Source organism: Oncorhynchus clarkii, chromosome 19 (genome assembly GCF_045791955.1).
Source record: "Oncorhynchus clarkii lewisi isolate Uvic-CL-2024 chromosome 19, UVic_Ocla_1.0, whole genome shotgun sequence".
NCBI classification, from domain to species: Eukaryota; Metazoa; Chordata; class Actinopteri; order Salmoniformes; family Salmonidae; genus Oncorhynchus; species Oncorhynchus clarkii.
Window position 1 is genome coordinate 36,375,724 of NC_092165.1, and position 26,513 is coordinate 36,402,236.

Genomic DNA, 26,513 nt, shown 5'->3' on the forward strand with positions numbered 1-26,513 from the left:
GAGAACCAGAGAGAACTAAAGAGAGAGAGAGAGATAGAACCAGAGAGAGAACTAAAGAGAGAGAGAACAAGAGAGAGAACTAAAGAGAAAGACCCTACTCACACACACCGCCCTCCTGATCCTGAAGGAACCTGTCCACAATGATGCGAGCCATGAGCGCAGGGGAGAGGTCCACCTGTGATGGGGTTAAAACAACAAGGGCGGAGAGTGGGTGAGTATTATGTTGTTAAGGGATCTAGATAGTTCAAATCAAAACAGAGCAGGGACTTTGCTTTTCTCCCTCCACAGAGAATGGCACAATTGTGAGACATTCAAGGACATTCCCACAATTTTGGATCATTTGGATTTGTGAGTTTTTATTTTTAAAGAAGTAAGAATGACTCCATTGAAAAAACATTGGCTGTCCGTGTTGGGTTGACGTCACAGACATAATGACATTCTAATGGGGCCAAATTACAGTAGGTTGCTGTTTTACAACCTTGACCCAACTGTCGACAGCAGCCCTAACTTAATTTCATTTTTGGGAGTCTTCCTTCGCACTAATGTTTCCTTCTGGAACAAAAGGCTCTTAATATAGCCAAGCAACCAGCTTGAAATGCCTTCACCTCTATCAAGAGACATGGAAGGTGCAAGTCACATCATCTGAAATGAAAAGGGCAACAACAAACCCATCCAACCTAGAGACACAATCAGAGCTTTAATCATATGAAGATTACTAAGGCAGAAACACAGGCCCTGGACCAGAGGGACTGGAGCTGGTAACTACAGTACAATGCCTAATATCACAGGCCCTGGAAGAGGAAGAGGAGAGGACCTTTGGCAGAGCCGGTCTTTGAAGGGAAGGAAGGCAAGACACCTTGAGAAGTGAGAGAGGGCTGCAGTCAGATGGAGATCAAGGGTAAGCCTGACAGGTAGAGGAACACTAATGACTGATTTGGGGGCCTGATTAGCAGTGTGAATCTGGCCCTGACAACAAGGTATCTGGTATACAATCTCCCAGCCCACTCTCATCTCCTTTCTCTACTCATTCTGCACTGTAGCCCCATATACTGTACAGCTCAGTGTCAAGACAATGATATGTACACCAATTGTGGAGGCTAAAAACAAAACATCTATAAACAAGAACTCTGAAGTGCAACGATTTGAGCAAAAAAAGTTGTATTTTCTTATTTCTTTGGAAACAAAATTGCTAGCTTCCGAAATGTAACAAACCGTTTGGGAAATAACACAAAAACATGCAATTTGGACAGAGTTAATATAGCACAATAAAAAAAAATGGAAAACACATGAAATGACAAATGACCTAATAACGCCATTGCCTTGGTAATACACAAGCGTGACTAGTAAAATGTGTGCAATTTCCAGCGACTTTAAGAAACCGACTGTTATAACAGTCAGGGAACATTTTTCTCTTGTTAGCATAATTGGGCCCCAAAGTGAATTTGCCCTTAGCTTGTTTAGAGATTGTAGTGTTTCATCTCCTCTGTGATCCTTCCTGCTGGCGCTGGAAGCAGAGACAGAGCTCTTCACTCCACACAAAGACTTTAAGACAACGCCGGTAGTATTTGTTAACCATCTCCATAATTCTGAATATAGAAGGCAGCTAGCTAAAGACCAAACATGTCTATAATTATTACAGAGGTTAGGAGACAATCTTCATCTTCATTAGGGAGCTCAGACAGCATCTGTATAGCCTACAGGGCTCGCTCTCTCCATCTCTCCCCCTCACCCAAGACGCATTTCCCTCTTCTATTCACATCAACCCTTTAGATAACGAGAGAGCATCCCATCCCGAGTAACCCACATCAGCTCTGACACATGAGAAATGGCGACATTACCCACGCTGGCCCAGCCTGCATAAGGACCACCTGATTAGTGCAAGCCACTACCCTAGAGCATATGAGAGTCCTCTACCCATCAAAAAAAACAAGTACCAAGATCTGATGACCATGCTCAACTACTTGCCAGCTGCTGCACGCTCTTTTTATGAATCACTGCAGAGTGAATAATTTGTTGTTAAACTAAGCTACATAATTAAACGTTTTTTTCTGTGAGTTTATGATCCCCTGAACCTGTATACTGTAGTATGTTGAATCTGTATACATTTCAGAAGACATGTCACCCCTATTGTAGGAAATTAAATGTATCGTAGGTGTTTTCTATGTGAATCAATGTGTGTGTGATTTGAACCAGCACAATATATTGAATTCATTTAATTTTAAGATGTTGTTCCTAGTGTAGAAAATGTTATGTACAATGTGTTCTGTTGATAATTATTTTGTGTGATCATTTGAACCTTTTTTAATCTGAATGAATTAAAAACAAATAAGTCATCACATACAGTATGTGAGTATTCATTTGATCTTGATTCCCTTTTTTTATTCATTACAATATACACTGTCTCTCTGTCACCACATTTAGCATTAACTCTAAGCAGTTAATACTTATTTACTGCTGTCACCTCAGCGCAGAAGGACATTTCTTGCCTTTAGCTTGGGTTTAACGCAATTCACAACGTAATGGCTGATCATAGTGTTAAACGCAAAGAGAATGGTTTTCTGAACGTTTTGTAATATTGACCTTAGGGACCTGCATAATGGACATGCATATTGGCACATCACATTTATCCCTATTTGATATTTACAAGTTGTGCTTGTTTTGATTTAATTAATTTAATTGTATTCTATTTTGGTAGTTCTATGGTATGTTCACATTGAGGGCTTCATTTTAAATGAGACTAAGATTTCATGACTCAACTTTTAAGAAAAGTCATCATTGCTAAAGTTGATAGACCACCTTTAAATGAACCTCCATACAAATGAATTAACTGCATATTGCATTAAAGTTATTTACATGAAGGGCATATGTACTTGAAAGTACTTAAAACATCATATCAGGTGTTAAAAAAGGACATCTTACAAGAGTCATGCAAAATGTCACATATACTGTTCTTCCACAAACTGAAATCATCACTGGAGATATACTGTTCTTCCACATTCTAAAAATTAAAACGACAATAAAAAAAGTATTATTTGAAATAACAAAAAAATATAAATTGTTGTTGGAAGATATGGGTATGGTGAAGTATTTCTCAACCATAAAACACCTAATGTGGTACACACAATTAATAATATAAAAATAACTGATTATCTTAAAATGGAAAAATTGTCACATATATGGTTCTTCGTCTGTAGGGTTCATTTGTTAACCATCTCCATAATTCTGAATATAGAAGGCAGCTAGCTAAAGACCAAACATGTCTATAATTATTACAGAGGTTAGGAGACAATCTTCATCTTCATTAGGGAGCTCAGACAGCATCTGTATAGCCTACAGGGCTCGCTCTCTCCATCTCTCCCCCTCACCCAAGACGCATTTCCCTCTTCTATTCACATCAACCCTTTAGATAACGAGAGAGCATCCCATCCCGAGTAACCCACATCAGCTCTGACACATGAGAAATGGCGACATTACCCACGCTGGCCCAGCCTGCATAAGGACCACCTGATTAGTTCAGGTACTTGCGTCTCCCTAATTTTCATATTAATCATCAGTCCATCTCATAGCTTCTCAAATCGCAGCACTTCATGAGTTTAACATGTGACTAAGATTCAGAGGCCCTTGAATGCCTGCTGAAAATAATTACAGTTAAAAAGAAAAACTCTGCCGCTTTGGTTTTATCAGCCCCTGATGCTAAAAGGTGTCACACTCACAGACAGTCTAATGCCGTCTAATGCCTGTTGCCTTAAGCACATGTGTTTAACTGACCTTCACGAAGCACCATGAAAAAGGTATGAAAATCAAAAACTTTTTTGTAAAAACATATAAGCATAGCATAATATTTCAGGGGGAAAAAAGATGACTAACATTGATGAAAACTATTTCCCCCTGTTGGAGATAGTGTATATTGTCACATAAAGGGCTGAAACTAGATCAATTAGCTGTCTACGAGAGCATGAGTGCTTGGTTTAAATGTTAAGTAGCGTATTAAAATGACAGTTAAATGGTTCATAGACAGTTATCTCCGAGCTGAGTTTAATCCTCTGAAAAAAAATCATATGTCAATTAAATGGAGAATGAATAATGACAGTTAGCTTTGAGGTGCCACTGATGCATGTGAACTATTCAGATTTAGAAAAGGAAGCATGGAATCTCATTGCTTGGTTTGAAGCATCTGCAATAAAAAAAATGTTGATTGCCATTTAAAAGAAGGTTTTTAAGGGGACAGACAAATATGCTTTGAAATTGCAAGTCATGAACTGAGCACCATCGTTGATGTTTTTCGATCTAGAGGTGACTACATTTCATTTTTGTTCTCCATTGCCTAGATACCTATGGCAGAACCAACACACGTGAACAAAGGTGATCATTATTGGAAGGGGATATTAAATCCTCATCTCTGCTGTTATCTGGGTAAACATCTAATTCCAGGCTTCTTGTTTCATCAAGCCTTTCGCTACATTTCCCCCATGGTGCTGAGGATGTGGCGGGTGTGAGAGGAGCTACCCTAATAGCATGGCATCGTAGGGCTCCTGTACCAAACACCTTCTCACTACCCATTAAACCGTGAGACTAACGCAATGTTAATGGTTCATTTGCTGACTGGCTGCAATGCACAGGAGACGCTAGCGCAGAGCACATTCATTGGCTGTGTGTACCCCTTTAATGCTCACAGCATCAAGACTGTTTTAAAAACAAACACCAAGTGCTTTCACAAGCCATTTCTGAAGTGAATAAATCCCTCATAGTAACTTATGATAGCCCAAAACATAATTCATACTCTGACGTTTGACCTGCCTGGTACATGTTCAATCAGCATTACATATTTTGAGGTGTAAGAAAATGTATATTATTCCATACCCCAAACATGTAGGCTTATGTGGGGTTGTATCTTTCTTTCTTTGGTGTGCTTGGAAAAGGTGCTGCCCGATTAAAACACTATTGTGATGACGGTGACCTGTCTGCAGTTTGAAGCAACTGTGGCAGTTTTGAATGTCAATTATAAAAATGACATAATAAAGCAGCAACTATTTTCACATCTGCGTTGAAGGGGATAGAGGACTAATTACATTAAATAATTGGTTAATAGACCGGACCATTTGTCCAATTTTCATAATCGCTAACAGACAGGGAAAAACGATTATTTGAAACGCATTCAGGGGTATTCGGGGGATAATTATGTTTGTACCAAGATTTGCTTGTGTGCACTTCAAATGGAAAATAAAATAGTAGAACATTAAGTGTGATGGGGGGGTAGAGACATGTAGGTTATATGACATTACCTCATTGGCCAGCTCCAAAAGGACAGGGACCGAGGGACGTGCCTTGGCTTCGCTCAGGTACCTTCATTATAACAAAGAGACAACAGACAGCGGTGAAAAGAATAGCAGCCCCCAAAGGCAGACAGAAGGGGAGAGGTGACGAGACCAGGCCAGCCAAAACATGTCAATGTCCCTGATGACTCCGGCCTCGGTGGCATTCGGCAGGCTTGCTGTGGTTAAAACGGCAGTGCTTAGAAGACTCAAACTTCCTTTAAGCCAGCCAAGCATGATAGTTAGTTAGTCAACTCCCCTCTCTTTGCCCGCCCAAAACTGCTTTTCCCCCTCGCTAACTGAAACCACCAAAGCTCCCTCAGATCTTTCCCAGATCATCTCTGAGGTTTGTTGTTATATAAGTGGATTAGAAGTGCATTATCCAAGCCTCGTTTCCAACAGAACAATGGCTTAATAAGCTAGAAAAAAGGCTGATTGTGATATGCGAAGACGCTTTCTCAGACTTCCCCCTTTAGCCTGTACAAAAAAAACAACCGTATTTATTAGTTTAACAGTTAACAAAATTAGGGATAATCAGCCCATCATAAGCCTGTGTAAGCCAAATGTCCAACTGCTGTTCTCTCTTTTCAGCAGGTGCATGTGGAGGTCTGGAATGAATCCTAAAAGGTGGTGATTTGTTTGGAGGAGATTATATCTGTCATGGAGGCCCACCTACTCTCAGCCCTGTCCACTTCCTATCATGCAACATGAATGATTCCCTTCCTGGGCGGGGGGGGGGGGGGGGGGGGGTACCTTTGGTAGTAGCTTTCAATGCTATCCGGGGCTTGATGCCTTGACATGGTTCTTTTGGTCCTTTTCTGGAACAAAGGGTACATAAAGTGTTACTAAAACGAAACGCATTTCATTTGAACACAAAATACAACATATTATAATGGTGCAATTAATAATAAATACGCTTGCTAGACATTATACACATGCTACAGCTGATATCCATATGGTAAACTTGCTAGCCATGCAATGCAGTACAAAGACCAAAACAAAGCTTTTCTTCCCCCTGAATCACTCCGCCTTGGGTGCTCTATGGTATCGTGTATGAACAGGCTGTGAGAGAGGGGTCATAGTAATTGAATCTCAATAAGTTTGCCCAGGGTCTCACAGCGAGCCAAGGCAACCTTGTTCAACCCCCTACTCTAAACCTCGTATTCATTTCCCGCCTCGATCAAACAGCGACCTATTCCGCCGCCTGCCACCCCAGCGCAACGCATTTCCATCATGCAATTCAATTTGAACCCATCTTAACCAGAGGGATAGGAGAGAAAGAGCATTGCTTAAAAGACGACTTATTTAAAAACTACTACACAAAAAAAAAATGTAATTCCGTGGAGACGTGCGGCGTGACTGACACCTGTCAGGGGGATGATAAATGACTCCATTTTCTGCCTGTGCTGCCTTCTGCCACTCGCGGCAGCGGTCATTTATCATCATCCGCTGTCAGACGTGGAAAGCGGCAGTGACAGTGCGAGTCAGCAAACATTTAGCACACGCAGCCGCACTACACGGGGAAATGATTATTGTCAGAATAATAATGGTTTAGCATAATTTATTACAGGTCCACCAAATAAGCAGCGGCTAGATGTTATTAGACAGATGGATGGGAAGGCTTGGCAGACATCCACATAGACTCATGCAAGCAGGTCCCTCCACGTGAAAGAGAGGAGAGGGTGGGGGGCGGGGGGCATCCTCCAAACCAATCAGAGAGCTGGCAGTTCAATTACAAAGAAATAAAAGGACATTCATCATTCAATTAGGCACCTGTCAGGGATCACAAAGGAAGAAAAATTCTGACCTGGTACTCCAGGGAGAAGATGCTCAGAAGAGTGGACTGCGAGTGACTGGAACAAATAAAAGAAGGACAAAGTTAATTACCAGAGTGCATTGCACAGAGACAAAGGGAGAGCGAGAACAGCTTCAAAGCCAGGGCCGGCTCGGCTGCCCTGTAATCTAAAAGAACATGAAAACAAGTGTGGCAAAGTTGTTCCAGATGAACACCTCGGACAAAGGATTCCTGCCGCGATGGTCCGGCAGCAGGGGGGGGGGGGGGGGGGTGGAGAAGGGGGAGGTTGGTGTGAGTGCTATAAGAATAGAGAAAATATAGTCGAGCTGGTGATTTCTTTCTTCTCTTGCTCACACCAAAAAGCCCCCCCCCCCCCCCCCCCCCCAAACACAGTAGAACAGAACATCGTCAATTCATTGTCGTTATTTTGAGTGCATCCTGGTGTAGAAAACCACAGAGACGATATCGTTACCTTGTAGCCGGGCTAAAAGGCACAAACATGAGGGAGAAACAAAGCAAATCCATGTAAATAATTGATGGGGTTCATTTCCGTTAGCAGTACAGGGAACACAGTGCTCAGTGGCAACATATTGAAACACATTTTGTTAGCGATGAGTGAGCCTTCTTTCTAGGAGTGTGTGTGGGGGGGGGGGGGCTGCCTCACTATCAGTGCTGGCCTATGGGTTGCTCAGGAACATTCCCAGTGCATCTGATGGGCTTTGAAAATATTAACTTTCACGGCAGGAAGCTGAGACTCCCAGGAGTCGGTCAATTCCACTGGTTGCCATAAGCTACATTCATCTCCAGCTCTAGTCAATGTTAAACACCTGGCAGTGGGGGGAAACAGGCAGCTCCGTCAGGGATTCTCACCCCCCCGCCCACCTAAATCTCCCTCCTTTCAAAAAAAAATATTTAAAGCAGTGGCAGATTTTTTCTCTCTAATTGGACAGTACAAACATTCGCCCACACGTCAACAGATCGTGCACGTATAGTACAAACTAAACCACACACACACAGAGAGAACGATGGTCTCCTGTGGTTTTGTGTCTCCATATACCACTCTCAGTACATTTGATTGTTAAATTTAATAGACTTTTCTTTACAAGTCACCTGAGAATGGTATGTAAATAGTGACTAGAAGCCCTAGCTTCCTATAAGCATTGAAATCCATATCGGCCATCGCTGCAAACCATGAAATGACCATGTGACATGTAAACAAAGGCAGAGGAATCTGAGGCATTGATTTGTCTCGATCTTAATAAAACAGAACTACAGCACTGGAATAGTTTAGTAGTTTATAATGACTATAGGCCTAAACCCCGCAAAAACCTCAATGTTAACTTCTCCAGATGTCAGTGGTAAACAGTTTTACTGCTGTGCCTGTGGAAGGACGAGGAGTAATGCTCAACAATACAAGTCTCCCCATCATGTGGACAACCATCAAAACCACAAACTACTACTTTTCAAAAAGTTAAGACAAGAAAAAAAGTTACATATGAAAAAATGAAAAAGGGGTCTCAGAGAACGAAAACATGGAGGCTGCCCCGGCCTTAATTTACAATGATACGTAGGGACCATGGCAATTAAATGACCATTAAAAACAGTCAACATGTGGACACTTAGGGGAGAAAAAAAAATATATATATATAAAATCTTTGCCACTTCAACCTTGCACCTGAGCATTTCAACAACATTACAGCACTATTCTCTGAGTGGGACCTCCTTCCCTCTGCTGAAACAGACATCTGTTAGGTTTTAAATGGATTACTCTGTATAATGAGCGTGATTACTCCCTAATTGCTAAATCTTTACCCTGTTAAGTTTAAAAAGGACACAAACTGCTTTTAATATCTGTGAAAACATATCGGTTTCAAACGGCACGGTTGCCATTTTTTGGAAACAGGGTTGTGTTTTTCTTTTTCGCTTCTGTCTGCGATGCTTTTCTCACACCTGGAAATCCAGTGAAAACACTGAATCGAAAGAATGAAAACATCTTGTTCCAACTTTCAAGTTTACAAAAGATAGACATGGAGAGCCAAATTACGAGACAAGAGGGGTGGAAGGGCAGGGCTCTCGATAACTGGACACAAACCAAGGCTTGTCCTAAGTTTATAGAATCTGCCAAGGTGTTACAATGAGGCAATATTCTACGTTGCCTTTCCACGTGAATAATAAAGTTATTGCAGGCTTTACATTAATGTTTAGGCCTATTCAACCTGTGCTCTCCTGGTGAACTACGCTCAATTCATGGTAAAGAAATGGAGCCACGCGCAGAGCCTTACAATAGTGGTCGGATCTCCCAGCCTGCTCAACAGTAGCATTACATTTACCCACACTCACCGCTCTCTCTGCTTCAGAAGAGGATTTTTGACCCTTCGGTGGCAGCGATAACACACACCACACTGCTGTAAAAACAGAGGCATTTCATGACAAAGGAGGAGCTCAACTCAACCAGATTCTATTACCTTGTCGTTAGCTATGACTCCAAAATGTGTGTACCCATTCAATGTATCCTAACAAGAAGGACCCTATTGCAGAGAAGGGGTGTATGACGACGGGAGATAACAGTAACAAGGCGCATTGGTGTATTATACTACCTCATTTTATGCATCAGTATGTATCTAGTAAACAAACCAACAAAAGCCAACAAACAGGTGAAGGTAAATAAGAGGAGGAGGGCGCGAGCAGCTTCATTACCGCCACCATCTTTCTTTCCCATGGAAAGCTGGGGTCAATAACAATGTCCAGTGCCGAGGATAACCTACAAAACCTGACCCCTGATTACATCTGTAAATACGCAGGCTGATGAAGCCGTGTTTCTTCCCTTGTAAAGTAAATAGAGATTGAAGCGGACTCGCCATTGCCTCTTCTCAGTTGACCATGTCATGATGAACCGTAGCAGGGAATACAGCGACGGTTTTGACACCACCAACACAGTCTGCCTAACAGATACTATGGACTGGGATATCACCCTGATGCTGATGATATGTCAATCTGAAGAGGTAACGATTGCATTGTGTGAGGTGAGGGAGGCAGTGACCCAGACACTGACCCAGACACTGACCCACTGGGAGTCAACATTTGGTCAGACTAGCTGCAGCTATATTATGACTGTAGTGTTGTTCAGCCAATAGGAGAAGACTCATTAAATAGATCACGCATAGTGTATATATTAAGGCGTGGCTGTAATTGGATGAGTTATATGGTACAGTTGGCCTAGTCAGAACCATCTAAATCATCAGCAGCAACTTGAGTGTCGAAGAAAAACATTTAATTAAGAAGTTGCAAGGGTCAAAAACATAATTGGACACTGACCTCTCCGGAAAAATAGGAAAACAGAATCCATCCCAGCGGCCTTGAGTTGTGAACATAGAAAGACAGAAGGTTAGGAAACAGAAGAGTGGTTAGGGAATCATTGTCTCTCTGTGTAATTACCCTTCCCCAGCCCCACAACCCTAGACAGCCACATTAATATGCACAGAGCCCAAAATAGTAGAGCTCCGGATTTGATTAAAACAATTAGGACGTTCACTTTGTTACTACGCTGCTAGGACTGTCTGTTCACGTCTAGAATTCACTATGGGATATATATTACTCATCCCCATGTGTTGAACACTTAAGGCCTATACGTTGTAGGACACTGAAGAGTATATTAGATTGTAAATAACAAAAAAAATGCTGTCTGCGTATGCTGGTTGGGGTATGTTGTCAATGCTTCAGGGTCCCCCAACACCCTCGAGGATAAAACTAATCTGGGATTCCTTTTTTACTCCATTGTTTTTCTCTAGTATGACATCACATATAGTTCTCTAAAGAAATGCACCATCATAATACAACCATTGAAGAGGCAAACTGCTTTTAATCAAAAACAATTAAAAACGTTTAGCAAAAAAACCAACGGTGAAGAAATTACCACCAGATTGCCTCGCTAGCTAATTAATTGAGGGCATATACTACAAGCTATCAATTATTTTCAGAATCTTCCTATTTACAAATAATTAATTATAAACGATAGCAGTCACTCCCCTAATGAAAGCCACCTGGCTAATGGTGTGGGTATCATATGCTGTGACAGTACTTAGCATTTGGAGCATCTAGCCTATATGTAGAGAGCGGTGCGTGTCGTGACTCTTCAGGGCATGAAGCTCACCGAGGCAGGGCACATTTTTTACTAATGACTCCAAGGATATTGGGGGGTGATAATGAAAAGGAAAGTCTGTATGAGTGTCAGAGTTTCAATGGTTGACAGTATATCCAAGTCTGATTAAGCTACTGTAGCTTCACGGTGTTGATATTATGACCTTTACTCAGTGACATGGTCGACAGTGGAATGGCTAGGAACAATTAAAGATGCATTATCCGATACATGGATACTATATTTTGTTATGATCTCTGTGAAATGATCTCACATTTCAAACACATTATCTTCCCCATAAATGAAACATTGTGTAGTGAAAGAAATATAGCTGGATGTGCTTTTTGTTAAATACTCTGCATATGCAAATCCCTCTAATTACACATGCTGATAAGAGAGGCCAACATCTGTTTCTCACCAAAGTCTACCATCATCAGCAAGACGGAATCAAGAGGAAAAATCCTTAACGTACAACTGTGATACATTTCCACAAACCACATAAACAAACAGGCATCTCAGAGTCATGGTGTTCCAAACAAATACTTGTTTATGCACAAAAATGTTTACCATTAAAGTTGTTTTCCTTCATTACAATTGCCTATCTAGAATAGAAAATGTTCATGTCAAAAATCATGACACCAAATTTAGCAAAATGTCATCTTGATGTTAACAGAAATGCTTTCAATTTCTTGTATGTTACCACATACAAACATAATAAATCACCACTGTGGTTACATTATGACAAAAGCTCCTTAAAAGAAATGAAGAGATGTGATGAACACCAACCAGACGCATATTGAAAACCAACCTAGAGACAAGTCAAATATTTCATTGACAGGAGAACAATCCAATTCTACACTGTGGCTTCAGAGTGAATGGAACCCCCAGGAATGAACCACAACTCCCATCAGCACCAGGGAGCAGCAATACTACAGACAGGATGGGAACTCTCCTTCTCACTCAGAGGAAGCCATAGCCCACTGGAGCTCCCTGTGGGGGAGTTTCACTGTGTGGACAGAGCCAGAGGCTGATTTAACAGAAGCTCACAAACATGGTGTCTCGCTAGAGCTGTGGTGAGTGTCCAGGATCTCAGGGCTTTCATTTAAGTGTGGTTAAAATAGTGTGGCCTATAACACCAACACCTAATTATGATTTGTCATGAAAGGTAGTGGTCTCTCCATATGTGATTCGTGACAAACTAAGTTCTAGCTATTAAAAAGGCACGTTACTATTGTTATAGCGCAATTATTGTCATCATGGCAGTCTCTGCAAACTCTTGTGGAAAATTGAAAATGAGGCCTTGGTTATCCATCATGAAGCAAGTCTGGTCTGGCAAGAAAACACATTACGCTGACCAACTGCCTGCCTACTCTCTCAAGCACAACTACACCACTTGTACCATTCTGGGCAATTTGTTCCATTCTTCTTTTTGCAATTGATCCCAGTATGCAAACAGATCCCGGGGCTACAGTCTCCAGCATAGCTGCGTGTGTGTGTGTGTTGTTTATCATTTTTGAAAGGAACATTTTTATTGGAGATGTTTGTCAGTCTGCTATGGAAAACCGTGAATGTTGTCCACTTTCATGATGTTTACGTCAAAAAAGTTACTCATACATGCACTAAATTACAGAAAATGAAGTAGCCTCCTGCCATCATTGACAACACTGTCTGGCGATTGGCAGCAGTTTATTGGAGTCCTTTTTAGCCCAATGAGCCAATGCATTACAATTTGGGAAGCTTCCCGAGGCCAGAGCAACACATCCCAATGAGGAAGCATATTACTCCTCCGCTTCCTAATCAACTAATTGATCACATCTATTATTCATGAGTTCCTCAACCTGACATCAAACTGTAAACTCAGCATAGTCTCACTCCTCCTCTCTCTCTATCCCTTCTCTTCCTCCAAACTCAGCAGTCTCACTATTTTCTCCTCTCTTCATCTCTCTCTCCTCCCTCCATTCTTCCTGACCACATAAACCCGTCCAGTTCTGTGATTAGTCTTCCCGGCCAGCGGTCGTATCCCAGCCTGCTCCAGACAGCACTGGCTGGGGGGTTTTCACCCACAAGCCCCAGCTGCCAGCTTGTGTTTTGGTCTGAGCCGAGAGCCAGAGGAGCGTGGTGTGGTCATCTAGACCAGGGGAGGCGGAGGCTGCTGAAGCGCTAGGTGGGCTGCTAGGCGGGCTGCTAGGCTAGACCTCACTACTAGCCCATCTGGCAGCCTGAGAGACAGACCCAGACCAAGCCCTGGCTAATGTCATCACCACATCCAGGTTGAGACACCCCCAGTTAAAATGGCCATGCTAGGACACATTCTTAGGATAGAATGAAAAGACTATACAGAGAAACAAAATAATGGAACAATGAAATCTAGCCAAAATATACAATATTTAAGGTTATTATGTTGTTTTTTTTACCTTTATTTAACTAGGCAAGTCAGTTAAGAACAAATTCTTATTTTCAATGACGGCCTATTATGTGATTTTACACTGAGCAAAAATATAAAAACGCAAGACGTAAAGTGTTGGTCCCATGTTTCATGAGCTGAAATAAAAGACCACCGAAATATTCCATACGCACAAAAAGCGTATTTATCTCAAATGTTGTGCACAAATGTGTTTACATCCCTGTTAGTGAGCATTTCTCCTTTGCCAAGATAATCAGTCCACCTGACAGGTGTGGCAAATCAAAAAGCTGATTAAACAGCATGATCATTACACAGGTGCAACTTGTGCTGGGGACAATAAAGGGCCACTAAAATGTGCAGTTTTGTCACAACACAATGCCACAAATATCTCAAGTTTTGAGGTAGTATGCAATTGGCCTGCTGACTGCAGGAAGGCCACCAGAGCGGTTGTCAAAGAATTGAAGGTTATTTCTCTACCATATTAGGTGCCTCCAACGTAATTTTATAGAATTTGGCAGTACGTCCAACCGGCCTCACAACCACATGTAACCACGCCAGCCCAGGACCTCCACATACGGCTTCTTCCCCTGCGGGATCATCTGAGACCAGCCTCCCAGACAACTGCTGAAACTGAGGAGTATTTGTAATAATGCCCTTTTGTGGAGAAAAACTCATTCTGATTGGCTGGGCCTGGCTCCGAAGTGGGTGGGCCTATGCCCTCCCAGGGCCACCCTTAGCTGTGCACCTGCCCAGTCGTGAAATCAATAGATCAGGGCATCATTTATTTATTTCAATGGACTGATTTCCTTATATGAACTGTAACTCAGTAAAATCGTTGCATGTTACGTTTATATTTTTGTTCGGTATACATTCACCCAAGTGTTAGAGTTTTCAGAGCTATTTAGCAAGGAATGTTTTCATTGTGTGTTGCCATGTGTGAACAATCCTCTTTCCAAGATATGCAGTAGTTTAATTAGCTAGCCTAGTCTCAAGAGTCTCAGAGTTTGAAGAAAAATCTCCCACAGAGCTCTCAACAATGTCTTCAATAAACAGTATAAAGATATAGTATTTATTTTGCAAAAGATGTGCCAACTGAAAATAGGGCAGAACACAGAAACTAGAAATAAAGAGGACAGCGTTTGTCAACAATTTGACCAAAATCAACATGGTTTTCTATCCTCTTTGTGTAAAGCTGAGCATGTTAAACAGAGCGAGCGTAGAAGTTAATTAATGAATAATACCACATCCTTTATTAACTGGCATGTAATAGAGAAACCATAGACCTAATAAATAATCAATGAGCAAAGTCCTCCCCGGCCTGAATATTACCATCAAAAACAAAGTGACTCTTGCCAAGAAATCACCATATCAATGACACATGCCACAACAACGCTGGCCTCTGATTCCTCCCCAGATCACGCTAGATAAACCCCAAATAACAGAGAAATTAACAAATGCTTGACATTTGCTCAACATCCATTATTCTGACACGTTTTCAGAATTTCAAAAGGCTGAACGCATGTTTAATCAACATTCATATTCCCCCAGCGAGCCCCCGGCACCATATTGCAGCCCGCCTCACTGCTGATGAAAACGGCACATTAGGGCCCGATTCGAAAACGTTCAGGGACTCCACACCAGGGAACTGCTGTGTGTATGTGTGTGTGTTTGCTAGTCCCATTCTTTTCCTCCACCCTTCTCTCTAACTCAGAAGAGCCATATGCAGAATAAGCTGAAAGGTGTTTTTAAAGAGGGGAGTAACATTAAATCCAAATTCATTCATAAAGTAGTGCAGAAGGCCAGAAAAGTCTCTCTCGACAAAGAGAGCGGAGGGACTGTGGTCCCCTCTGGACCGGGGGAAGCCAGGCGAGGCCTCAGAGCAGCAGCCCATCATTTCCAATTCTAATACGTGGTCGAAAGAAAGGCCTGATGGGACTGTTGTCACATTGGCTGTGTTGAGCAATTTCCCGCCCCCACGCTGCTGCTACACTGCCTCCCTGGTTGTCATTGTAGCCGGGGCCCAGGCAGCCAGACACTAGGCAGGAACAGGGACAGCCCCGGCCGGGCAGGAGGGGGGGCGGAGAACTATTTGCATGTCCCTCCATTGTGAGCGGGGGTAAGAAGTGACAGCACCGTGTCCAATTCTTTTCCCCTCAGAACAGCCCGGGCTCGGTAGGAGAGGCCAGGCTGACAGATGACTCCCAACATCTGTGTTATGCAGGCGACACAGCCGAGGGACCACGACCGGCACATCCCTCCCTTTCTCCATCTTTTCTCCCTCCCCCTTTTCTCCCTCTATCCCATCAGAAAGACTGACAGACGCCCCGTGGAAATGACCTTGAAATGGCCTATCACAATCATTATCGTTTGGGATTTTGATCCTCTTCCCATTGACTCTCCTATCAAAAGCAGTGAATGCTAAATGCTATTGTGAAATATAATATCCAATTAGTTTTTATTTATTTCTTTTCCACCTTTATTTAACCAGGTAGGCAAGTTGAGAACAAGTTCTCATTTACAATTGCGACCTGGCCAAGATAAAGCAAAGCAGTTGGACACATACAACGACACAGAGTTACACATGGAGTAAAACAAACATAGTCAATAATACAGTATAAACAAGTCTATATACGATGTGAGCAAATGAGGTGAGATAAGGGAGGTAAAGGCAAAAAAAGGCCATGGTGGCAAAGTAAATACAATATAGCAAGTAAAACACTGGAATGGTAGATTTGCAATGGAAGAATGTGCAAAGTAGAAATAAAAATAATGGGGTGCAAAGGAGCAAAAAATAAATAAATAAATACAGTAGGGAAATAGGTAGTTGTTTGGGCTAAATTATAGGTGGGCTATGTACAGGTGCAATAATCTGTGAGCTGCTCTGACAGTTGGTGCTTAAAGCTAGTGAGGGAGATAAGTGTTTCCAGTTTCAGAGATTTTTGTAGTTCGTTCCAGTCAATGGCAGCAGAGAACTGGAAGGAGAGGCGGCCAAAGAAAGAATTGGTTTTGGGGGTGACCAGAGAGATATACCTGCTGTGTTGTGATGTATTACAACTCAAATTCAGGGCAAACAATGTGCATATTCTGCATTTATTTTTGTGACATTGGCCTACATCACCAGTTCCATATTAAGAGTAAAGAACAGGCCTATAAGAATTCAGTCAACAGTTCCTGCATCTAGCTTGTCATCCATCTGCAGTGAGACAGTTGTTATTAACATGACAGTCATGAAAGCACTGACTAGAACTGCACTGACTAGAAAGTGGCCAGGTCATACTACTTCTATCTCCATAGTGACCAGAATCGTGCAGTATTGTGATACAGGTTTGACAGTGATACCTCTCCCTGCCTGCCTGTCCCCTCTCCCTGGCACACCCCCATGTGGGTCAGTCCACTCCTCCTTTACCCCCCTGCCCACAGTCAGGCTGGACAGTATTTACACAGTGGCAGGGCTCCCACACAGTCAGAAGGGAGGGGGGGGGGGGGGGGGGGGGGGGTTGCCTGCCTGCCTGCCTGCCTGCCGTGCCTGAGCGCATGCTAAGAGATGATGGATGGCCTAGTCGATATGTTATGTCTTAAGAGCCTGATTTCCTGCCAGTCCAATCACTAACCCTCCAGAGCCCGGCTCAGCTGATTGGACAAGCAGAATAATTTTGCAGGCTGTGAAAACACTGCTGCCGTGCCTGTCTGTCAGGCCCGATGACAAGACTCAGGGTTTTTAAAGAGCAGGGGCCTCTCCGAGAAAGAAATAATAACAATAACGGCTAAGACTAAACAAAAGAGTCGGCACCACTGAGAGGAGCGCTATACAGTTATCACCCCCGAAAAACACTTCTTAATGGAAGGATAGTGGTAGTTAGAGGTTTTGGTTGAGAAACAGAAACACTGTGGGGTAAAAGATCACATTCAGAACCTAAAACATTACAATGATGTATACTAATATGGTTAAAAAGGTGGTACATATGTAGCTGAAACGCACTTTTCACATAACATATTCTGTAAAATGCTGACACTAAGAACAAAGGCCTGCCCAAAGTAGGCTGTGTCCCCCTTGGGGACCCCAGTGCCTTCTTCTATCGGTGATTAGGGCACAATGCTAGTAGGAAGCTCCAAATCCATTCGACTTTGTAAGTGACCTCGGCAGGATCTAGCGGTGTCCTGGTGGCCTTGGGGGATTACACGTGTTACATTCAATAAAGAGTGGCCCCTCAGTGTCATGGAGAAACGCAACACAGCCATTAACCCCCGCTTATATTTCTGAACATCCAGCCAGCTACATAGTGGACCAGAGGAGAGGCTGGCTCGCTGATGTAATGAAATTCAATGCAGAAACATTGAAAAGTACTGTCTATGGATTATTTCTTAATGAGGCTGAATTTAGTAGGACATTATGGACAAAGTATATTGAAATAAATGCACACATTTTTGCCCTTAATATAAACGCCTACATAATTGAAGATGTATCTATTGCTAATTAATTACAACAACCAGTGTAATAAATATTAATTTAAACTTACTGATACGTAACACAATGAATGCATGAAAATGTGCAGTTTTCATTGTATTGATATTTTCTTTAATAAAATCTTGGCTATTGACCTTGACTGGACAGACTGCCTACTGGTGTGGGAGTCAACAGCATGCTATGTTGCAGAGGCAGAACCTCTACTGTAATTTAAAGGCCCAGTGCAGTCAAAAAAGTAATTCCCTATGTTTTCTATATATTGCCACACTATGAAGTTGGAATAATACTGTGAAATTGTCAAAATGATTCCCTTTCAGTGTAAGAGCTGTTTGAAAAGACAGCCTGAAATTTCAGCCTGTTTTGGTGGGAGGAGTTTTGGCATGCCTGGTGACAGCACCAGGTGTTAAATTAGTTAATAGACCAATAAAAAAAATTGGGGAAGAGATTTACAAACCTCTCTGCCAATAACAGCTAGTTCAGGTTTCCCCTTCCCACTCAGACAGGGCTCCAGACTAACATTTCAGTTCGTGGCACCAGCCCATGATTTGGTCGCACAATTTTTGTTTCTCTCGCTGCGTCACGCAACATAAAAATGTAGTATTGTCTTAAGTAATTTAATAATAATATAATAGACTACTGAGATGGTATTCAACAAATAAGTTGTTTTATCTTTTGATATTGTGATTCCAAATATTTTTTATGTGCAACCTAATACAGTGATTTCATGCATTTTCAGTTGACAATCAGCCTGTTTCATTTTTCTTCTTCTTTATGTCTCCAGAATGGTCTGATTTAGTTCAATAGAGATGAATTTGCCTACATCTTTATGTGCACTAATATCATAGGCAAATTTATTAGGGGCTAATTAACCACCCAAGTGAAAACTCAAAACCCATTAACTAGATTACTAACTCTAAATATAACAATGAATGTAATGTCATAAAAAAATATATGTTTTTTTTCTTTCTCATAAATTTCTAAAAACCTATTTTTGCTTTGTCATTATGGGGTATTGTGTGTGGATTTTTTTTACCAGCCTAAATATTTACACCAAAAATCCAGGTGGGCATGCTTTGTAATGTTTCTAAAACCATAAATTCATTGAGCCTAATCTATGGATTTCACAGGACTGGAAATATAGATATGCATCTGTTGGTCACAGATACCTTAAAAAAAAGGTAGGGGCATGAATCAGAAAACCAGTTAGTATCTAGTGTGACCACAATTTTCCTCATGCAGCGTGACACATCTCCTTCACATAGAGTTGATCAGGCTGTTGATTGTGGCCTGTAGAATGTTGTCCCACACCTCTTCAATGGCTGTGTGAAGTTTCTGGATATTGGCGGGAACTGGAACATGCTGTCGTACACGTTGATCCAGATCCAAAGGTATGTTACCTTTGGTATAGTATGTATTAACTGTCGGATGTCCAGAATCCATTTCGTATGATATGTTAATTACAATTTGTTTTAATGTTATGAATTTCCAAAACGTATGATATGCTACAAGTTCCAATTGATTGTGGGTAATGTTAGCTAGGTGGCTAACGTTAGCTACCACTAGGGGTTAATGTTAGGGTGCAGGCCTGGGCAACTCCAGTCCTCAGGGGCCTGAAAGGTATCCCACTTCTCTCCAGCCCCAACTAACACCCCCCCCCCCCCCCCAGCCCCAACTAACACCCCAGCCCCCCCCCCCCCCCAGCCCCAACTAACACATCCCCCCCAGCCCCAACTAACACACCCCCCCCCAGCCCCAACTAACACACCCCCCCCCCAGCCCCAACTAACACACCCCCCCCCCAGCCCCAACTAACACACCCCCCCCCCCAGCCCCAACTAACACACCCCCCCCCAGCCCCAACTAACACACCCCCCCCCCAGCCCCAACTAACACACCCACCCCCCAGCCCCAACTAACACACCCACCCCCCAGCCCCAACTAACACACCCACCCCCCAGCCCCAACTAACACACCCACCCCCCAGCCCCAACTAACACCCCCCCCCAGCCCCAACTAACACACCCCCACCAGCCCCAACTAACACCCCCCCACCAGCCCCAACTAACACCCCCCCCCCACCAGCCCCAACTAACACCCCCCCCCCCCCCCACCAGCCCCAACTAACACCCCCCCCCCCCCCCCCCCACCAGCCCCAACTAACCCCCCCCCCCCCCCCACCAGCCCCAACTAACCCCCCCCCCCCCCCCCCCCCAACTAACACACCAGCCCCAACTAACACACCCCCCCCAGCCCCAACTAACACACCCCCAGCCCCAACTAACACACCCCCCAGCCCCAACTAACACACCCCCCAGCCCCAACTAACACACCCCCCCAGCCCCAACTAACACACCCCCCAGCCCCAACTAACACATCCCCAGCTAACACACCCCCAGCCCCAACTAACACACCCCCAGCCCCAACTAACACACCCCCAGCCCCAACTAACACACCCCCCAGCCCCAACTAACACACCCCCCAGCCCCAACTAACACATCCCCAGCTAACACACCCCCAGCCCCAACTAACACACCCCCCAGCCCCAACTAACACACCCCCCAGCCCCAACTAATACACCCCCACCAGCCCCAACTAACACACCCCCACCAGCCCCAACTAACACACCCCCACCAGCCCCAACTAACACCCCCCCCCCCCCAGCAGCCCCAGTATCTAGTGTGACCACAATTTTCCTCATGCAGCGTGACACATCTCCTTCACATAGAGTTGATCAGGCTGTTGATTGTGGCCTGTAGAATGTTGTCCCACACCTCTTCAATGGCTGTGTGAAGTTTCTGGATATTGGCGGGAACTGGAACATGCTGTCGTACACGTTGATCCAGATCCAAAGGTATGTTACCTTTGGTATAGTATGTATTAACTGTCGGATGTCCAGAATCCATTTCGTATGATATGTTAATTACAATTTGTTTTAATGTTATGAATTTCCAAAACGTATGATATGCTACAAATTCCAATTGATTGTGGGTAATGTTAGCTAGGTGGCTAACGTTAGCTACCACTAGGGGTTAATGTTAGGGTGCAGGCCTGGGCAACTCCAGTCCTCAGGGGCCTGAAAGGTATCCCACTTCTCTCCAGCCCCAACTAACACCCCCCCCCCCCAGCCCCAACTAACACCCCAGCCCCAACTAACACATCCCCCCCAGCCCCAACTAACACACCCCCCCCCCAGCCCCAACTAACACACCCCCCCCCCAGCCCCAACTAACACACCCCCCCCCCAGCCCCAACTAACACACCCCCCCCCAGCCCCAACTAACACACCCCAGCCCCAACTAACACACCCACCCCCCAGCCCCAACTAACACACCCACCCCCCAGCCCCAACTAACACCCCCACCCCCCAGCCCCAACTAACACCCCCCCCCAGCCCCAACTAACACACCCCCACCAGCCCCAACTAACACCCCCCCACCAGCCCCAACTAACACCCCCCCCCCACCAGCCCCAACTAACACCCCCCCCCCCCCCCCCCAGCCCCAACTAACACCCCCCCCCCCACCAGCCCCAACTAACCCCCCCCCCCCCCCCACCAGCCCCAACTAACCCCCCCCCCCCCCACCAGCCCCAACTAACCCCCCCCCCCCCCCCCCCCCCCCACCAGCCCCAACTAACACACCCCCCCCAGCAGCCCCAACTAACACACCCCCCCCAGCCCCAACTAACACACCCCCAGCCCCAACTAACACACCCCCCAGCCCCAACTAACACACCCCCCAGCCCCAACTAACACACCCCCCAGCCCCAACTAACACACCCCCCAGCCCCAACTAACACATCCCCAGCTAACACACCCCCAGCCCCAACTAACACACCCCCAGCCCCAACTAACACACCCCCAGCCCCAACTAACACACCCCCCAGCCCCAACTAACACACCCCCCAGCCCCAACTAACACATCCCCAGCTAACACACCCCCAGCCCCAACTAACACACCCCCAGCCCCAACTAACACACCCCCCAGCCCCAACTAACACACCCCCCAGCCCCAACTAATACACCCCCACCAGCCCCAACTAACACACCCCCACCAGCCCCAACTAACACACCCCCACCAGCCCCAACTAACACCCCCCCCCCCCCACCAACTAACCCCCCCCCCCCCCCCCACCAGCCCCAACTAACACCCCCCCCACCAGCCCCAACTAACACCCCCCCCCCCCCAGCAGCCCCAGTATCTAGTGTGACCACAATTTTCCTCATGCAGCGTGACACATCTCCTTCACATAGAGTTGATCAGGCTGTTGATTGTGGCCTGTAGAATGTTGTCCCACACCTCTTCAATGGCTGTGTGAAGTTTCTGGATATTGGCGGGAACTGGAACATGCTGTCGTACACGTTGATCCAGATCCAAAGGTATGTTACCTTTGGTATAGTATGTATTAACTGTCGGATGTCCAGAATCCATTTCGTATGATATGTTAATTACAATTTGTTTTAATGTTATGAATTTCCAAAACGTATGATATGCTACAAATTCCAATTGATTGTGGGTAATGTTAGCTAGGTGGCTAACGTTAGCTACCACTAGGGGTTAATGTTAGGGTGCAGGCCTGGGCAACTCCAGTCCTCAGGGGCCTGAAAGGTGTCCCACTTCTCTCCAGCCCCAACTAACACCCCCCCCAGCCCCAACTAACACCCCCCCCCCAGCCCCAACTAACACATCCCCCCCCCCCAGCCCCAACTAACACATCCCCCCCCCCAGCCCCAACTAACACCCCCCCCCCCCAGCCCCAACTAACACACCCCCCCCCCCAGCCCCAACTAACACACCCCCCCCCAGCCCCAACTAACACACCCCCCCCCAGCCCCAACTAACACCCCCCCCCCCCCCCCCCCCCCCAGCCCCAACTAACACACCCCCCCCCCAGCCCCAACTAACACCCCCACCCCCCAGCCCCAACTAACACCCCCACCCCCCAGCCCCAACTAACACCCCCACCCCCCAGCCCCAACTAACACCCCCACCCCCCAGCCCCAACTAACACCCCCACCCCCCAGCCCCAACTAACACCCCCACCCCCCAGCCCCAACTAACACCCCCCCCCAGCCCCCCACCCCCCCCCAGCCCCAACTAACACACCCCCACCAGCCCCAACTAACACCCCCCCCCCCCCCACCAGCCCCAACTAACACCCCCCCCCCCACCAGCCCCAACTAACACCCCCCCCCCCCCCCACCAGCCCCAACTAACACCCCCCCCCCACCAGCCCCAACTAACACCCCCCCCCACCAGCCCCAACTAACACCCCCCCCCACACCAGCCCCAACTAACACCCCCCCCCACCAGCCCCAACTAACACACCCCCCCCCCCAGCAGCCCCAACTAACACACCCCCCCCAGCCCCAACTAACACCCCCCCCCCCCAGCCCCAACTAACACACCCCCCCCCAGCCCCAACTAACACACCCCCCCCCCAGCCCCAACTAACACCCCCACCCCCCAGCCCCAACTAACACCCCCACCCCCCAGCCCCAACTAACACCCCCACCCCCCAGCCCCAACTAACACCCCCACCCCCCAGCCCCAACTAACACCCCCCCCCAGCCCCAACTAACACCCCCCCACCAGCCCCAACTAACACCCCCCCCCCCACCAGCCCCAACTAACACCCCCCCCCCCCCCCCAACTAACACCCCCCCCCCCCCACCAGCCCCAAATAACCCCCCCCCCACCAGCCCCAACTAACACCCCCCCCCACACCAGCCCCAACTAACACCCCCCCCCACCAGCCCCAACTAACACCCCCCCCACCAGCCCCAACTAACACCCCCCCCCACCCACCAGCCCCAACTAACACCCCCCCCCCCACCAGCCCCAACTAACACACCCCCCCCCAGCAGCCCCAACTAACACACCCCCCCAGCCCCAACTAACACACCCCCCCCAGCCCCAACTAACACACCCCCCCCAGCCCCAACTAACACATCCCCAGCTAACACACCCCCAGCCCCAACTAACACACCCCCTGCCCCAACTAACACACCCCCCAGCCCCAACTAACACACCCCCCAGCCCCAACTAACACATCCCCAGCTAACACACCCCCAGCCCCAACTAACACACCCCCAGCCCCAACTAACACACCCCCAGCCCCAACTAACACACCCCCCAGCCCCAACTAACACACCCCCCAGCCCCAACTAACACACCCCCCAGCCCCAACTAACACACCCCCCAGCCCCAACTAACACACCCCCCAGCCCCAACTAACACACCCCCCAGCCCCAACTAACACACCCCCCAGCCCCAACTAAACACACCCCCCAGCCCCAACTAACATGATGTGATTTGAACACACAACCTTGGGGTGGCTAGACGTTCGCGTTATACGCTCACCCAACCACCCTCCATTTGTCTTAAGTAACTTATGTAAACATACCAAACGTAACATATCATTAATTTGAGGTTCCTGTTTTACAATGTTACGTCCAGTCTAAGAGACCAGTCTGTAGCACTACCTAGCTTGCTTGCTAACACTCACATGAGGGCGAAGCTAGCATGGCTATCCGATTTATCGTGTTGTGTGGAAATCCCGTTAGAATGTGCCGAAAAGCTCAACAGCTTCGAGCGACAAATTTATGCAGGGATAGGCTCATACAGTAGGACAACAAGCATCAAGGACATAGCAAAAGTTGATGACAATATTAATAGGGTAAACTAAACTGAAAGATGCATCACTTACTTTGGAAATCTTTGCCTCAGTATCGTCATACACTGACGCGTGGGTCTCAAATGTTCGGTGCATTTCACTATCTCCTTGTATTCAGCTCGAGACAGCTTCATTTTTAATAATCTGCGTGGCTAAACAAGACAAGACAACAATCAAAAACGTGCAAGTTGTGATATCAGCTCGCAATTGCAAAATCAGCTGTGAAATTGCTTGCTAACTAACGTTAGTGTGTTAGCTGTTTAGCTACCAATGTTCAGCGTATCAAACTCTTTCAAATCGGTCACATAAACGACAGTAAATAGTCCGCTAGTTTAATAATAGCTACTGCATGCAATGCTAAGTCAATATAATACAGGCAAAATCAATGCTATTTTCCAGTAAAACAATGTTATTACAATAAATGCAAGGAGCACAATACACTTCCTGGTTTCTTACCGCGAGAAAGTTAAAACACACACGTCAGTATGAAAAGCTCTCCTATTGGTCTATATTGCAGGAGCTGAGTATACCGGCAAGGGATAGGCTCGCTACGGTCTTTGCTTCAGTGATTCAATACCAACAGCAGCACTATCAAACCTAAACGACTTGGTTAACTTTCTTTGACAGATTTGGAAAATATCACCTGTGTAGCAATGTAGCAATACATTCGCATAGGTAGGAAATGCATACAGTGGGACAAATTATACTGCATTCAAGACCAATGCATGGTACTCTTTCATTATAATGAATTATATATACTAGTAGCCTAAACAATAAATGGAACCCTACAGCAAAATAAAAAACACATTTTTATCATTTTTTTCTGATAGCCTAAAATAGCTGAATTGAAAGGGAAAGCACACTTTTTTTTTAAACAATAGAAGAAAATGCATTCGCTTGGAACGTTTTTCACAATGACAACCTGAATTATTTTTATATTTTTATGATTATCTGGAAATTAAACTATAGATTACAAAACTGCCTATTATAAACTGATGCCCTCTAAGTAGTAGAGTTGTACACCCCCTTCAAGCATAGCCATGTATCAACACCTTCCAAAACCCTGTAATCCTCTTTTTCTGCCAAAGGGTGATTTAAAGGGATTTGGAATTAAAGACAGGAGATCTGGATTTTTAGACATGAATACAAAGTGGATTCCTTTTAACTCCAAAACCTCAGCAACATCCCAAGCTGTCCCTCTCCACTGACTCCAGATCAGGTTCCGTATGGAGTAGTTTAGAAAACTTTAGTCTTTAAAAGTAGTCTTTGGTTGGGGCACACTTTGGCTCTTATGAAGTCTGGAGGGAAAGTGTAACAAGTTAGAGTAGGTACTGTGGGGCAGACAGGCATCATTTATTGATGTGTTATATCTTCTTTCATTTGAGCTCTTCATAGTTTATACTCCGAGTGTCCGTGACAGGAACACTTATCTGGGATTGTGAATAATGATATACTAGACAACACTAAGAAGATTTGTTAAAGCAGGCTATTGAGCTTAGTGCAGAAGTGTGTGCCTGAAGTGAATTGCTCTCTTTATTTGGGGACACAAGCCTACACAAATAATAAAGTATTCAGACTATTATTTTACTGCAAATATCATTCTCAAAATGTAATATCATATGAGTACAGACATGATCTATGGCTAAAATCTAATATACATATTTAAAACCAACGGGACTCTGGTTTTAGGGAAGTTGTGAGTAGGCCTAATTGTATTTGACTATGTT

General features: G+C 45.3%; 1 protein-coding gene across 1 annotated transcript in view; it reads right to left on the reverse strand.

The window, feature by feature from the left end:
- LOC139374232 (CDAN1 interacting nuclease 1) overlaps positions 1–25,262 on the reverse strand; it is an 82,125-nt gene extending 56,863 nt beyond the window's left edge. The window contains exons 1-6 of the mRNA XM_071115258.1: positions 25,243–25,262; positions 24,820–24,938; positions 7,120–7,165; positions 6,066–6,130; positions 5,283–5,343; positions 103–175 (exon numbers count right to left, since the gene is read on the reverse strand). Of these exons, the coding sequence (XP_070971359.1) occupies positions 103–175; positions 5,283–5,343; positions 6,066–6,130; positions 7,120–7,165; positions 24,820–24,920 (346 nt within the window). The 5' untranslated portion in view covers positions 24,921–24,938; positions 25,243–25,262. The remainder of the gene's footprint in view (positions 1–102; positions 176–5,282; positions 5,344–6,065; positions 6,131–7,119; positions 7,166–24,819; positions 24,939–25,242) is intronic.
- Between the last annotated feature and the right edge of the window lie 1,251 nt (positions 25,263–26,513).